The sequence below is a fragment of the Ranitomeya variabilis genome, chromosome 2 (genome assembly GCF_051348905.1).
Source record: "Ranitomeya variabilis isolate aRanVar5 chromosome 2, aRanVar5.hap1, whole genome shotgun sequence".
Lineage (NCBI taxonomy): Eukaryota > Metazoa > Chordata > Amphibia > Anura > Dendrobatidae > Ranitomeya > Ranitomeya variabilis.
The window spans coordinates 764,434,933-764,452,366 of NC_135233.1; the positions used below are offsets into that span (position 1 = coordinate 764,434,933).

At 42.0% G+C, this 17,434-nt stretch overlaps 1 protein-coding gene across 4 annotated transcripts in view; it reads left to right on the forward strand.

Moving 5' to 3' along the window:
* The window catches only part of EPHA7 (EPH receptor A7), a 292,750-nt gene that overhangs the window by 244,888 nt on the left and 30,428 nt on the right, over positions 1-17,434 (forward strand). For 2 of the 4 annotated variants that reach the window (XM_077289713.1, XM_077289711.1), the window contains exon 10: positions 7,110-7,235. In XM_077289713.1, coding sequence (XP_077145828.1) covers positions 7,110-7,235 — 126 coding nt within the window. The remainder of the gene's footprint in view (positions 1-7,109; positions 7,236-17,434) is intronic. The other 2 variants (XM_077289714.1, XM_077289712.1) reach the window with 1 other exon arrangement.

Consider the following 17,434-nt stretch of genomic DNA (forward strand, 5'->3'; position numbering starts at 1 on the left):
ATGCTCTACCAGTGTGCTCAGTAAATAATGCCCTACCAATGTGCTCAGTAGATAATGCCCTACCAATGTGCTCAGTAGATAATGCCCTACCAATGTGCTCAGTAAATAATGCCCTACCAATGTGCTCAGTAGATAATGCCCGACCAGTGTGCTCAGTAAATAATGCCCTGCCAATGTGCTCAGTAGATAATGCCCTTCCAATGTGCTCAGTAGATAATGCCTACCAATGTGCTCAGTAGATAATGCCCTGCCAATGTGCTCAGTAGATAATGCCCGACCAGTGTGCTCAGTAAATAATGCCCTGCCAATGTGCTCAGTAGATAATGCCCTTCCAATGTGCTCAGTAGATAATGCCTACCAATGTGCTCAGTAAATAATGCCCTACCAATGTGCTCAGTAAATAATGCTCTACCAATGTGCTCAGTAGATAATGCCCTACCAGTGTGCTCAGTAGATAATGCCCTACCAATGTGTTGAGTAAATAATGCCCTACCAATGTGCTCAGTAGATAATGCCCTACCAATGTGCTCAGTAGATAATGCCCTACCAGTGTGCTCAGTAGATAATGCCCTACCAATGTGTTGAGTAAATAATGCCCTACCAATGTGCTCAGTAAATAATGCCCTACCAATGTGCTCAGTAGATAATGCCCTACCAATGTGCTCAGTAGATAATGCCCTACCAGTGTGCTCAGTAGATAATGCCCTACCAATGTGCTTAGTAGATAATGCCCTTCCAATGTGTTCAGTAGATAATGCCCTACCAGTGTGCTCAGGAGATAATGCCCTACCAATGTGTTGAGTAAATAATGCCCTACCAATGTGCTCAGTAAATAATGCCCTACCAATGTGCTCAGTAGATAGTGCCCTACCAGTGTGCTCAGTAGATAATGCCCTACCAATGTGTTGAGTAAATAATGCCCTACCAATGTGCTCAGTAAATAATGCCCTACCAATGTGCTCAGTAGATAATGCCCTACCAGTGTGCTCAGTAGCTAATGCCCTACCAATGTGTTCAGTAAATAATGCCCTACCAATGTGCTTAGTAGATAATGCCCTACCAATGTGCTCAGTAGATAATGCCCTACCAATGTGCTCAGTAGATAATGCCCTACCAATGTGCTCAGTATATAATGCCCTACCAATGTGCTCAGTAGATAATGCCCTACCAATGTCCTCAGTAGATAATGCCCTACCAATGTGCTCAGTAGATAATGCCCTAACAATGTGCTCATTAGATAATGCCCAGCAATGTGCTCAGTAAATAATGCCCTGCCAATGTGCTCAGTAGATAATGCCCTACCAGTGTGCTCAGTAGATAATTCCCTACCAATGTGCTCAGTAGATAATGCCCTACCAATGTGGTCATTAGATAATGCCCTACCAATGTGCTCAGTAGATAATGCCCTACCAGTGTGCTCAGTAGATAATGCCCTACCAATGTGCTCAGTAGATAATGCCCTACCAATGTGCTCAGTAGATAATGCCCTACCAATATGCTCAGTAGATAATGCCCTACCAATGTGCTCAGTAAATAATGCCCTGCCAGTGTGCTCAGTAGATAATGCCCTACCAATGTGCTCAGTAGATAATGCCCTACCAGTGTGCTCAGTAGATATTGCCCTACCAATTGAACTTCCCCCTGCTTTTTTTTACATCTCCAATTGTATTTTTTGTCATGAACTCATATAACTTTAGTTGATGGCTGGGCTTCATACATGAATCAAGCATTTTTGTTCAGAATTATCACAATCTTTTCAGACATAAAAAACATTTCCCCTAAATAATTTGATCAAATTGTCCATTTTTCCAAAAATGTTTTATAGTTTAACATACGTCTTGCGTTGATAGCCTACCCCCTTGTATTGTTTGTGCTTGCATGGTGAAAGCAAATCTGAACTTTGGAATCCTGAAAAATGCAGCAAAAAAGACCACAAAATTTGTAGCAGATTTCATCCTATGCTTTTGTAAAGAGTGAAATCTGTTGCAAAAATCTAAAGCATAATTTTTGGATTTTAAAGGGAATCTGTCACCCCAAAAATCGTATATGAGCTAAGGCCACCGACATCAGGGGCTTATTTACAGCATTCTGGAATGCTGTAGATAAGCCCCCAAAGTAACCTGAAAGGTAAGAAAAACAGGATATATTATACTCACCCAGGGGCGGTCCCGCTGCGGTCCGGGGCCTCCTATCTTCATACGATGACATCCTCTTCTTGTCTTCCTACCACGGCTCCGGTGCAGGCGTACATTACCTGCGCTGTTGAGGGCAGAGCAAAGTACTGCAGTGCGCAGGCGTCGGGCCCCTCTGACCTTTCCTGGCGCCTGCGCACTGCAGTACTTTGCTCTGCCCTCAACAGCGCAGGTAATGTATGCCTGCACCGGAGCCGTGGTAGGAAGACAAGAAGAGGATGTCATCATATGAAGATAGGAGGCGCCGGACCTGGACTGCGACCCCCATCGGACCCGGACCGCATTGCGACCGCCCCTGGGTGAGTATGATCTAACTTGTTTTTCTTATCTTTCAGGTTACATCAGGGGCTTAACTACAACATTACTTTTTTTTCTGCAGCAAAACCTGATCTTGGCAGGAAAGAAGCTGCGTCAAAAATGCAGGTTTAGGTGCGTTTTTGTTGCGTTTTTTCAATGGGTGAAAAAACGCCGCAAAAACGCTGAAAGAAGTGACATGCGCTATGTCCAAACAACGCAGCAAAGCACAAAATACTGATCAAACAAAATACCAATGTGTGTGCATGAGATTTCCGAAATCTCAAAGGCTTTGCTGGTACTGTAAATAGCAGCTGAAAATTAGCATAAAAAACGCAGCAAAACGCCCTGTGTGAACTTACCCTTAATCTGCACATATGATCAATGTGTGTAGATATTTTATACTGTAAGTAGTCTATATGCATCCTGTACTGAAATGCACTGTGGGTATTCCTCCAGAAAATAGAGCAAATATGCTGCGTATGTGAACATACCCTAAATGAGATATCTCCTTATTACAACACCTTTTTTCAGCTGATCGTCTTGGGCAAGTTTTAAAAATCCTTGGCCTCACTGCTGGCTATCAATTTCCACTGCTTCAGCCAACTCGGGAACGATAAGCGAAATTTTACTAGCGGTTCTCTTCTCTGGCTCGTAGATAAGGGCATCCCCTCACTCGTTGTAGTCCCACTGATTCCCTCTTGACAACCCCCTTAATTTGTATGTTTGGCTTGCCTACATATTATTTCAAAATAGAGAGAAAAGAGATAAGCGTCTGCCATACTCTACTCTGGGGAACGAGTATGGACAGGTAAATATCCACTTTGTCCAATCCCTTATTCTCCTGACAGCAGATGCCGTGGACTTCTTGGCAGACATTAAGTCTGCCTTCAGAAATCTAATGTGCGTGGACAGTTCAGGATAACATTATTGTTCTCAGATTACGTCTCCCCTTTTCTATCGCGCTGTCTTTAATGGGAAAGAGCTGGAGTGCACCTATATTATCCAGCCTTGTCTTTCTATAATATCATTTTTTGTCTTACATGCTCTGTTTTTACATTGGCGAGAGGCACAGCTCTGAGCAAAATATTCTTGGTGAAGGCTACATTTTATTTTCTTTGCTGAAGCGGTTTGTCAGCATGCATTGAAGGGAAGGCTAATGATTAATTTAATCTGACTGCATCAGCAGCAACCAAACACAGTGGTCACCAGCTATTTACAGTTGGTCGTGTTTTATTGTTCGTTTGTAGAAAGCAAATATTCAGGAGTATGAATGCTTTTCTTATTGATTTGTTCCTCATGGAACGAAAGCATTAAACTTGGGTTAGCGAAGGCCGTACTGTACCTTAGTTTTCTGAGCGCTTCAATCTTTCATTGAATCAAGCGCTTTAAAAAAGATTAAAAAAAAACAATAGCTGTGTTTACGAAGGCAATTGCAATTTACATTTTTATTTCCTTCTATGGTTTCCAACCAACAATGCCTTGAGATCCCAGCCAACACTATTTCACGTTGGTATGCCAGAGTAGCTTTCTCCTGTCAAAATGTTTTATGACAGCTTGAATAAAGAACCATCAGAGGCCCGTTTGAGATGCGCGAGGTTACTTGGAATCCAGGCCGCTTATCATAGAAAAAAACAAGAGTATGGCTCATTCTCCATCTGCCTGCCTGAAATCTCTGTGTAGGAGGTTAACCTATTGTTTTCTATGCCCTTTCTTGGCCATTCATGTTTATTTTCCATCCACACGAACAGATAAGAAGTCTGCTAAGATAACATTAAAATAAATAACAGCCTAACCGATTGCATTATGCAAATGAGAGCTAAAAGATAAATTAATTGCGTACCTCCTATTCAAAGTGCGGCTCCATATTGTTTGAAAATTCTGATTCATTCAAATGAGAAGTCAGAAATAGACGTCTCTCTAGGAAACATTAATTTATGCAGTAATCTTTGTTGTATATAATCTTTCCTCGCCATTGCACTCACCGTGGAAATGTTTTGATTCAGTAAGATTGAATAGTAAAATAAAAAGAAAATCAATCACTGGGTTTTGCTTCTTTTCAATTTCATTGTTATAATTATGCTATGATATGTTTCAGTTGTAAATCTCTAGCAAGGTAGTGGATCATTTTAGATTAAGTTGTTATTTTTTAAATACTTCTTTTTTGGTGGGTTTTTCACCATGGACATTTATAGCATACCCACAGATCAACCCACGTATTTGAAGTCAGGGAACACCCGTTCCATGTCAGTTGGGTGCCAAAGACAGGGTCCACATTTTTCAAACATTTATGATCCATTCTTTGAATATGGAATATACTATTAAATTTCTATGATGAGAAAACCAATTTAAAGAAAATCTGTCAGTAGGATTATCCTTCCTAATCCATCAATATTGACATACACTAATAGGAAGCCAAATAAAATTATACCTTGGTATGTGATCTGATTCCTTATTCCAGAGAAATCTACTTTTTTCTTACATGTAAATGATCTGTTCCAGGCTATGGGGATTTGCATGAAAATCTGCTTCCAGAGCATATTTGAAATATAAGTGGGAGTTACAAGTGTGAGACATATAATTAACACAGAACATTAGAACTGAACTTTGTGTCATAACCAGTGTATTAGCAGCTACAGCTCTGCTGTACAGCAACACTAGCTTTGTCTAATATGGAATCTGAAGCCATGAGAGGAACCTGCAGATGTGTCAGTTATAATCACACACAGCTCTGCAGGGAGATCAGGAGAGCAGAGAGTGGCCATTACACATCACACTGGTAACTCCCCCTTTCAGTTAAAATAAGCTCTGGAGGCAGATTCTCATACAGGTCAGTATCCTCCCCATTACCCTGAACAGATCATTGAAAAGCTCAAGAAAAATGTGGTTTTCTGTGGCATAAGACATTGGATCACATATATCAAAAGTATAATTTTATTCAGCTTCCTATGCCCTGTGATAAAATAGACAGCTTAGGAGGGTTGATTCTTCTAACAGTCCCTTTAAGGACCATTACCCTACAGTCCTATGTAAAACAGTACCTCATTGCATCAAAAAACTCCTGAGATATCCCAACTGATCTAGAAAAAAAAACCTGATATTAAAACTATGTACAGAATCTGTCAGTAGATACATTCTACCACAACCATGGCAGCATAAAATAATGCCAGACCTGTAGTGTTTCAGAGAAACACAGTTTTAAAAATAAGACAGCTTTGGGGGTAAATTGCCCACTTGATATCTCCTCTCTTGTTTCTCCATGCCTGACTCACATTGATTGACAAGTTTTTGCCTTAACTGGGAAAGACCTGTCAATCAAGCCAAACAGGGCAGGAAAAAGCCAGAGAAGGGCTTCGCAGTGACCACTTCTCCGTGATGGTTGGGGAGACAAAAATCTTTTTTAGTGTTTCATTTAAATAAGCTCATTGAAGGGGTTGTCCACTACTAGGACAACCCCTTTTTGAGCTAAATGTTTGGCTCCGATAAATAAAGCTTAGCAAAGCAAAGCATGCAGTTTCGGGGCTCGCATGTGGTTATTGTGATACATGAGCCTGGCGCCCTATCAGCACTGGCTTCACTGTTCCCCCTTCTATCGTATTAACCATGAAGAGGAAGTCCGGGCTCCAACTGATCTGACTTCCTATTCATGTTTAATACGACAGAAGGCGGATACAGTGATGCAAGCGCTAATTGCGCGCCGGGGTCACATGTCACAACAATCGCACAGGAATCCCAGGAAAAGTGAGTGCCGACACAGCGGAAATAGCACCGGCATGGCAGGTGAGTATAAGCTTTTTTGTTTTACCGAGGTCAAGCTTGGTGTATGAGAAAGGGTTGTCCAAGTAGTGAACAACGACTTTAGTTTTGTAGAATAACCTACAGTCATGCTTGTGAGATACTTGTGTGGTTTGCTCCCTCTTAAGATCAATTTATACTTAAAGATTATTATTAACAACCGTTCATGGGAAAGCTCAATTCACAATAATTGTGCAGTCTAATCAGGCTGTTGATCACCTGACTTTTGAGCAATATGCTCATTTGTCAAGTGAAATGATCTTTTGTGCTGCACAAAACGATCAAGGCTCTCGGTCAGCAGCGCATTGTCCTGTGCAAGACAGACGCACCGATAATGACAGTGGCAGCCTATCTATTATAGATCATTCTATGCCCATCTGAAGCCAGGTCATCCTGTATTAACAGGCTATTAGACAGCTGCCAGTCACTGGAAACGCAGCCTTGCACATGCATGTTTGGATCTCTGATGTTATAATGAACAACTTTGATAAATGTTCCTGCTGCTAGTTAAACAATAGTTTCTTTGACTTGAATCCCTTACTTATAATGTAAATGTTAGGTTTCATGTTATCAAAACTTTCCTCCTTCTTAGAGAACGTTGGGTGATATAAATCAGTGCAGGATAGTGGTGATACCGCTTGGGTTACCCAACAAACAGCATAATACTTTGTACGTCTAACATTTGGTTTTGGAAATCTTGCTTGCTATGCAAGTGCACACAAATAGCTGCTCATATTGACGTTCTATCTAGTGACACTGAACAGACAGTTCTAGCTATGTGAACATTGCTTTTCTTCATCACCGTTCTGCTTTCTGACATCATTACAGTTAAATTTCCAGGCACCAAAACCTACATTGACCCTGAAACATATGAAGATCCGAATAGAGCTGTCCATCAATTTGCCAAGGAGTTGGATGCATCTTGTATAAAAATCGAGCGTGTGATTGGTTCAGGTAAGACAATGCTATCTTCTTTTGTGAACATTTCCATTTAGCCATTGAATTGAATCCCAGACATGATATGACAGGAAAGTAATGATAACATATACGTTGAACCTTTTTGTTTTGCTGTATTTCTACAAACATGGTGGGTTTATCTCAGAATGAGAAAGTTGAAAAAAACAAAATCTTGATTTTCTTGTAAAGAGACTGCTATGCGGCAACCACGCGGAGAGCAATTCATTGCATAGCCTTTAGTTGAAATGGTATGTTTCACCTTAATGTTTTACTAATTCAAATACAGAATTACGGAAACATTTTGTTTTGTGTATTTGGTTTTCTGATTATATTTTTTAAATTCATTTTTTACATGACTATGAGGGCAGTGGTCTTTTTTGAGATATTGCGACAATAGTCAGAAAATAAATGTCAGTGGGAGAGGCTTTTTCACATAAGCTGTAGTTACTGTGCTCTTTACTATTTTTTATTATCAGTGATGGATCCTGTTTTATACGCCTCTAGCTGATACTTTTTGTGTTACCTTTGATTGACATCTGCTCTCCCATAATAATGGTTTGATTACTGATGCCCCAAGTGTACTTAGCACAAATTGTAAGATCACCTCCCCCAAAAAAACGAAGTGTAAGCCTAATATGAATACTCCCTGGCAGAATTTCTGAATTTTCTTTTAATGTAGATCATGGCATAGAAAAGTTAGAAAAGACCATTCCTTGTTATCTTCTTGCAAGTCTGAGTAGGAGTTACTGTATTTTTCCAACTATAAGAGGCACGTTTTCCCCCAAATTTGGGAGGAAAATGGGGGTACATCTTATAGTCCGAATGTAGAATACCTGGCTTGCTGGGAAGAGTGGGGCGGCAGTGGAGCGGGGTCACAGGAGGCAAGAGCAGGGTCGCCACTAAAGGAAGCCGGCAGCTGTCTCCAGCAAAATGGCACCACTGGCGGCGCAACCGCAGATCGAGATCTCGGCTCGTCATTAAGCAGCTCAAATTTTGGCCAGTGTTAGCGCAAAATTTAAAAAGGGAGGCTCATACAAATTGTGGGCAGGTCTTTTCTTTTTTTCTCCTGCCACAGTCCCACCCGAAGCATGAGAATATGATCAAATGAAAACTTCAAACACAAATTACACAAGAACCACAAAATGGATTTCTTCACCGCAGGAATCATTTTAATCAGTGTAACAGTGCCAACATGACAATGCCTGTTGTTAATTTAGCAAAATCCTGCTGACAGGTCCTCTTTATATTGCTTTGTTTGTTTTCGAAATCTATCTTGCTATTACTATATGTGTCTTTGAACAAGCTCAAGTGAAAGCTGCTGATGGTGGCCATGCCTTGGGAAGGGGATGAGACCAGCTAAACTGCTCTATAGATAGAAATCAATGGGCTGATGGCTGTTACTTCAGAAAAAAGCAAGAAAAATATTAACTTGCCTATTTCATAGCATCAGAGTACCCCTTTAAATCCTTTTTAACTGCAGGTGAGTAGCGTTTGTGGATGTGACAGGTTCTAGAGGACCATTTCATTTGGTAAGTGCTTCCCTCTTCAACTGTATAGATGATGCCAGAGAAGAGAAGGATTGTGCAAGTTAAATTACCTTCCTGATCCTTCTATTTTCCTGGGAGACCACCAAAGGTCTCTGGCAATGACTCACTCTGCATTCCCCGATGCAAATATGTGTACTCTTGGCTGAGCTATGCATGTATTTGTTTGGTGGTGTTTGGTGAGATAGCTGCTATAGCAGGTTTATTTAGGTATGTGAATACATAGTTAGGCTAGCTACACATGAACATAGATGCTCTCCCCTAGAGAATTGGGTCGATTATGCTAATGGGATTCTGATCAAACTGATCAGAGTGTCAGCATAGTGAGATCCGATTGTTTCGGAGGAGACAATTGAAGTACACTGTGAGGAGAAGATATGAGAACAATGTTTATCCATCTTGTCCATTCTGTAAGTGCGCAGAAATCAGACTGAACTCAGATGTCATCCAAGTACAGTCCGGTCTTTGCCATGCACTCACTGACTTGCATGGCCGAGTGTGCTTCGAATATCGAATCAAACTCAGGCATGATGCAAGTTTTTGCCTCAGACCGGCTCAGTCTGAGGGAAAAATCTGACGTGCACGGCCCCATAGAATAATCTTGGTCCCCATGTGATCCGATACTATTTTGGATTGCCCAGGGACTGATAATTATTATAATACGATGGTGTGATCGAGCCCTTTTACTGATACGATGACCCACTACACGATACAAGGCGATAATACCGAGTAGTGACCAATATTTTACACTTACTTGCACAATGAATTCCCCGCATAGTGATAATTATAATACCTGTTCTTATAAAGTGGCTTTAAAGTCTCCAGTTATTGGTTGCAGAAATGTACCATACTTACCTTTAGTGCCATGATGTACCATTCATGTAAAAAGATTACATTAATATTAATGCTCCACATTATCGCCACTTAATCTGCAGTGCTTGACAGACAAACATGGCTGTCGCCTCGGGAAACTCAAGCGATAAATGATTAAAGTAAGAATTCACTTCCCAGCACCTCTCATCTAACCCATAATTAGACAGGAGTAAGTAAGATACCCCATAAACACGCTGAGTTAGTGGAGTCCTACAGGTGAAAGGAGCTAATCCTATTTCCTGATTTTATGTATAATTGAACACAAGATTAAAAAAACAAAAGCAGGTTGTCATTAGGACAAAGATATTAAATATCAGTTCCCGGTGGACTGACAGGAAGCAGTGCTAATTCTGGCGGGGCAGGAGCTCTAAATTATACAGTGTGTATGTCATTTTCTGAAATCTCTGATAAGAGACGTTCACAACAAAAAGCCTTCTGAGATTTAGTGACTCCACCGAAATGTCCTTTAGTGTCTGTCACTGTAAACCTGGGGCTCGATACAAACCGCTTCATTGTGATGGCCCAAACCTCAACCGGCACACACGGCTTTCACTAACACCCAGAAATCAAATGCATCTTTATTTTATTCCTCAGTAAAAGTCTACGAGCAGTAAAGGCTTGCCAATAAATCATGCTTATTGGAGTTTGATAGTGCGTGTTTAGAGCCAAGCTGCCAGGAGGTTACAACAATTTGCTTAATACATTTTTATTTTAGTTTCAATAAGCCGAGAATGCACTTTAGAATAAATATTCAGGTTAGATTACTACAGAGACCATATAAGCGGGCTACATAGAATAGCATGTACATGTTACGTTATCGAGGAGCTTCATCTTGAAGCCACAGTGATTCCCACTGAGGGTTAAATCTTTATGCAGCTACTGAGTATCCCTTAACCCTTTCCCGATATTCTCAATTTCCTTTTTTTCTTTTCATTTTTTTTTCTCCTCTTCCAAAAGCTATACCTTTTTTTTTTTTATTTTTCTGTCCACATATACCAGGGATGTCAAACTTTGAACTTTTTCATATGGAAACAAACTTAAAGGGGTTGTCCCACAAAGATAGTACATTTTAATTAATAGATCTTAGAATAAAATATTGGAATATATGTTATGTAAGAGCAGTAAAAAGCAATGACCTAATTTAAATATGTAATAACAAAGGACAAAAAATCCCATGACTAAGTCAGATAATATAATAATAATAATAATAAAGATAATAGATAATAAAATATGATGCAAACAAAAGTGCACCCGAACACAGTTTGATACCCCACAGTGAATTCCTCCACAGTACCCTCCATACGCACGGTATGATGACCTACTGTACCTCTCCTCCCTAAATTTCCCCACAAAGAATGGTGACCTCATCACAGTATGATTTTCCAAGTGTAATCCCCACACAGCCCTCCATACAGTATAATGGCTATAATGGCCCCACATAGTGCGCTATACAGTATAATGGCCCCACATGATGCTCTATTTAGTATAATGGCCCCGCATAGTGCTCCATACAGGTTAATTGAATGGCCCCACATAGTGCTCCATACAGTATAATGGCCCCACATAGTGCTCCATACACTATAATGGACCCTACATAGTGCTCCATACAGTATAATGGACCCCAAATAGTGCTCCATACAATATAATAGACCCCACAGAGTACACCATACAGTAAAATGCACCCCGCATAGTATTCCAAACAGTATTGCTCGGATAATATGTTCGAGTCCCTACAGTTGCATAGTTCGCGGCTGTTAGACAGCAAAAACACATGCTGGGATTGCCTGTTTGTTATGGAATCCAAGCATGTATTGTGGATAACAGCTGCAGTTGGAAGCTGTGGACTTCTAGTTGGAAGCTGTGTTGTGTCTTCCAACTAGAAGTCAACTGAAGAATGGATGTCACTTTTTTTTTAACCGCTTTGCCGCTTTGGAATCCTTGAAACAGTTAAAAAGGCACAAAGGACTAAACATATGCAAATGGAGTTGTTTTTTTTTTACATAGCAGTGCATATGTTCATTCTTTTTAGTGTTTCTATTTATATTTATTTTTCTGTTTATGGGGCTATATGAGAGCTTGTTTTTTGCATGCTATGCAAAGCTACCTCTGATGACTACTGTCATGGCACAGTCAGACAGCGTATAACATGGCTGAGTGCCATCCAGTGTTTTATCAGATAGCACTGGGCCCAATGTTATACTATGGGGCAGTAGAGGGCTGCGATTTGTCATCTGATGCCATCTACGGATGTCATCTGAGTGTAGTCCGATATAAGCGCACACAGGTAATGGAGAAGATGGAGAAATTACATTTTCTGTCTTCTCCGCTCTGACAGAGTTAGCATAATAGGCCCAATTCTCTTGCATGAGAGAATCTACTGCTGTGACCTCAGCCTAAGAGGCAGATACCAGCTGTGAAGCAGGCTCAGCTTCTGAGCATGAGTGCCAAAATCTTTACCTCCTGAGTCATGAAGCTTTAAGGCGCTATGGTGGATCTGTTACTTGATTTCACAATGCAAACTGCATTTATCATTAAATAGATATCTTATATCTGATTAGACAGATGCATTTCCTTTAAAAATTCATGTCAAAATGGCTGTGTATTCCTGATATTGAAATGAGCAATTTAGAAGTTCACCTATATAGAATGATTGAGCTTATGAGTACAAATATATTGGCTCCACCCACCCAGCATGACTGGCAGCTTGTATTGAGCAGTGTGAGATCTCAGCAGCGGAGGGGACTCTCAAGAGCTGTCAATCGGGCAAGGAGATTAAGTTTTACTTTTATTAAAAGATAATCCACAATAAGTACATAAGCAACACCAGGAGTGAATAATGTGTGCAGTTTGGATTGTGAAATCTGGTGACAAATCCACATTATTAATAACTTTTCCAATACTGCAGTAGACTTCAGCCAAGGCTAGTAAAAATAAAAAACATAGTTCACATCAGCTACCCAGTGCAGACAATGATCCACAAGGGGTGCTGTGCATGGACAAATCCATGCTCCGATTGCAGGGAAGTAGACACAAAGAGAAAAAGACTTTATTAATTTAGCTGCCTGCACAACATTTAACCTTCAATATATTGGCTGCACAACAAGGACACTGAAGGTCAGGATTTCTGAGCACATTAATGGAGCTAAAACAGATTCTAGCTGTACTAACTATAGTTGCAAAAAAATCTCTCTCTGGATTATCTTCTACACTATTTAGAAAAACATAACGGCGACATTAACCCCTTCATGACCCAGCCTATTTTGGCCTTAATGACCTTGCCGTTTTTTGAAATTCTGACCAGTGTCCCTTTATGAGGTAATAACTCAGGAACGCTTCAACGGATCCTAGCGATTCTGAGACTGTTTTTTCGTGACATATTGGGCTTCATGTTAGTGGTAAATTTAGGTCGATAATTTCTGAGTTTATTTGTGAAAAAAACGGAAATTTGGCAAAAAATTTGAAAATTTCGCAATTTTCACATTTTGAATTTTTATTCTGTTAAACCAGAGAGCTATGTGACACAAAATAGTTAATAAATAACGTTTCCCACATGTCTACTTTACATCAGCACAATTTTGGAAACATTTTTTTTTTTTGCTAGGAAGTTATAAGGGTTAAAATTTGACCAGTGATTTCTTATTTTTACAACAAAATTTACAAAACCATTTTTTTTAGGGACCACCTCACATTTGAAGTCATTTTGAGGGTTCTATATGGCTGAAAATACCCAAAAGTGACACCATTCTAAAAACTGCACCCCTCAAGGTGCTCAAAACCACATTCAAGAAGTTTATTAACCCTTCAGGTGTTTCACAGCAGCAGAAGCAACATGGAAGTAAAAAATGAACATTTAACTTTTTAGTCACAAAAATGATCTTTTAGCAACAATTTTTTTATTTTCCCAGCGGTAAAAGGAGAAACTGGACCACGGACGTTGTTGTCCAATTTGTCCTGAGTACGCTGATACCTCATATGTGGGGGTAAACCACTGGTTGGGCGCACGGCAGGGCTCGGAAGGGAAGGAGCGCCATTTGACTTTTTGAATGAAAAATTATCTCCATCGTTAGCGGACACCATGTCGCGTTTGGAAAGCCCCTGTGTGCCTAAACATTGGAGCTCCTCCACAAGTGACCCCATTTTGGAAACTAGACCCCCCAAGGAACTCATCTAGAGGCATAGTGAGCACTTTAAACCCCCAGGTGCTTCACAAATTGATCCGCAAAAATGAAAAAGTACTTTTTTTTCACACAAAATTTCTTTTAGCCTCAATTCTTTCATTTTCACATGGGCAACAGGATAAAATGGATCCTAAAATTTGTTGGGCAATTTCTCCTGAGTATGCCGATACCTCATATGTGGGGGTAAACCACTGTTTGGGTGCACGGCAAGGCTCGGAAAGGGAGGCGTGCCATTTGACTTTTTGAATGGAAAATTAGCTCCAATCGTTAGCGGACACCATGTCGCGTTTGGAGAGCCCCTGTGTGCCTAAACATTGGAGCTCCCCTACAAGTGACCCCATTTTGGAAACTAGACCCCCCAAGGAACTTATCTAGATGCATAGTGAGCACTTATAACCCCCAGGTGCTTCACAGAAGTTTATAACGCAGAGCCGTGAAAATAAAAAAATAATTTTTCTTTCCTCAAAAATGATTTTTAGCCCAGAATTTTTTATTTTCCCAAGGGTAATAGGAGAAATTGGATCCCAAATGTTGTTGTCCAGTTTGTCCTGAGTACGATGATACCCCATATGTGGGGGTAAACCACTGTTTGGGCGCACGGCAGGGCTCGGAAGGGAAGGCACGCCATTTGGCTTTTTGAATGGAAAATTAGCTCCAATCATTAGCGGACACCATGTCGCGTTTGGAGAGCCCCTGTGTGCCTAAACATTGGAGCTCCCGCACAAGTGACCCAATTTTGGAAACTAGACCTCCCAAGGAACTAATCTAGATGTGTGGTGAGCACTTTGAACCCCCAAGTGCTTCACAGAAGTTTATAACGCAGAGCCGTGAAAATAAAAAATGTGTTTCCTTTCCTCAAAAATATTTTTTTAGCCCAGAATTTTTTTATTTTTGCAAGAGTAACAGGAGAAATTGGACCCCAAAAGTTGTTGTCCAGTTTCTCCTGAGTACGCTGATACCCCATATGTGGGGGTAAACCACTGTTTTGGCACACGTCGGGGTTCGGAAGGGAAGTAGTGACGTTTTGAAATGCAGACTTTGATGGAATGCTCTGCGGGCATCATGTTGCGTTTGCAGAGCCCCTGATGTGCCTAAACAGTAGGAACTCCCCACAAGTGACTCCATTTTGGAAACTAGACCCCCAAGGGAACTTATCTAGATGTGTGGTGAGCACTTTGAACCCCCAAGTGCTTCACAGAAGTTTATAATGCAGAGCCGTGAAAATAATAAATGTGTTTCCTTTCCTCAAAAATATTTTTTTAGCCCAGAATTTTTTATTTTTGCAAGAGTAACAGGAGAAATTGGACCGCAAAAGTTGTTGTCCAGTTTCTCCTGAGTACGCTGATACCCCATATGTGGGGGTAAACCACTGTTTGGGCACATGCCGGGGCTCGGAAGGGAAGTAGTGACGTTTTGGAATGCAGACTTTGATGGAATGGTCTGCGGGCATCATGTTACGTTTGCAGAGCCCCTGATATGCCTAAACAGTAGAAACCCCCCACAAGTGACCCCATTTTGGAAACTAGACCCCCCAAGGAACTTATCTAGATGTGTGGTGAGCACGTTCAACCCCCAAGTGCTTCACAGAAGTTTACAACGCAGAGCCGTGAAAATAAAAAATCATTTTTCTTTCCTCAAAAAAGATGTTTTAGCAAGCAATTTTTTATTTTCACAAGGGTAACAGGAGAATTTGGACCCCAATATTTGTTGCCCAGTTTGTTGTGAGTACGCTGATACCCCATATGTGGGGGTAAACCACTGTTTGGGCGCACGTCAGGGCTCGGAAGGGAAGTAGTGACATTTGAAATGCAGACTTTGATGGAATGGTCTGCGGGCGTCACATTGCATTTGCAGAGCCCCTGATGTGCCTAAACAGTAGAAACACCCCACAAGTGACCCCATTTTGGAAACTAGACCCCCGAAGGAACTTATCTAGATGTGTGGTGAGCACTTTCAACCCCCAAGTGCTTCACAGAAGTTTATAACGCAGAGCCGTGAAAATAAAAAATAATTGTTTTTTCCTCAAAAATTATGTTTTAGCAAGTAATTTTTTATTTTTGCAAGGGTAACAGGAGAAATTGGACCCCAACGGTTGTTGCCCAGTTTGTCCTGAGTACGCTGGTACCCCAAATGTGGGGGTAAACCACTGTTTGGGCGCACGTCGGGGCTTGGAAGGGCGGGAGCACCATTTGACTTTTTGAACGCAAGATTGGCTGGAATCAATGGTGGCGCCATGTTGCGTTTGGAGACCCCTGATGTGCCTAAACAGTGGAAACCCCTCAATTCTAACTTCAACACTAACCCCAACACACCCCTAATCCTAATCCCAACTGTAGCCATAACCCTAATCACAACCCTAACCCCAACACACCCCTAACCACAACCCTAACCGCAACACACCCGTAACCCTAATTCCAACCCTAATCCTAACCCTAATCCCAACCGTAACCCTAATCCCAACCCTAACCACAACTGTAACCCCAACACACCCCTAACCCTATCCGTAACCCTAACCACAAGCCTAATCTTAACCCTATTTCAAACCCTAGCCCTAATTCCAACCCTAACTCTAATTCCAACCCTAACCCTAAGGCTATGTGCCCACGTTGCGGATTCGTGTGAGATTTTTCCGCACGATTTTTGAAAAATCTGCAGGTAAAAGGCACTGCGTTTTACCTGCGGATTTACAGCAGATTTCCAGTGTTTTTTTGTGCGGATTTCACCTGCGGATTCCTATTGAGGAACAGGTGTAAAACGCTGCGGAATCCGCACAAAGAATTGACATGCTGCGGAAAATACAACGCAGCGTTTCTGCACTGAATTTTCCGCACCATGGGCACAGCGGATTTGGTTTTCCTTAGGTGTACATGGTACTGTAAACCTGATGGAAAACTGCTTCGAATTCGCAGCGGCCAATCCGCTGCCAATCCGCTGCGGATCCGCGGCCAATCCGCTGCGGATCCGCTGCGGATCCGCTGCCGATCCGCTGCGGATCCGCTGCCGATCCGCTGCGGATCCGCTGCCGATCCGCTGCGGATCCGCGGCCGATCCGCTGCCGATCCGCTGCGGATCCGCGGCCGATCCGCTGCGGATCCGCTGCCGATCCGCTGCGGATCCGCTGCCGATCCGCTGCGGATTCGCTGCGGATCCGCTGCCGATCCGCTGCGGATCCGCTGCGGATCCGCTGCCGATCCGCTGCCGATCCGCTGCCGATCCGCTGCGGATTCGCTGCCGATCCGCTGCCGATCCGCTGCCGATCCGCTGCGGATCCGCTGCCGATCCGCTGCGGATCCGCTGCCGATCCGCTGCGGATTCGCTGCCGATCCGCTGCCGATCCGCTGCCGATCCGCTGCCGATCCGCTGCCGATCCGCTGCCGATCCGCTGCGGATCCGCGGCCGATCCGCTCTGTGTGCACATGCCATAACCCTACCCCTAACCCTACCCGTAACCCTAACCCTACCCCTAACCCTACCCCTAGTTCTAACCCTAGTTCTAACCCTAACCCTAGTGGAAAAAAAAAAAAAAAAATTCTTTATTTTATTATTGTCCCTATGGGGGTGATAAAGGGGGGGGGGGTTATTTATTATTTTTTTTATTTTG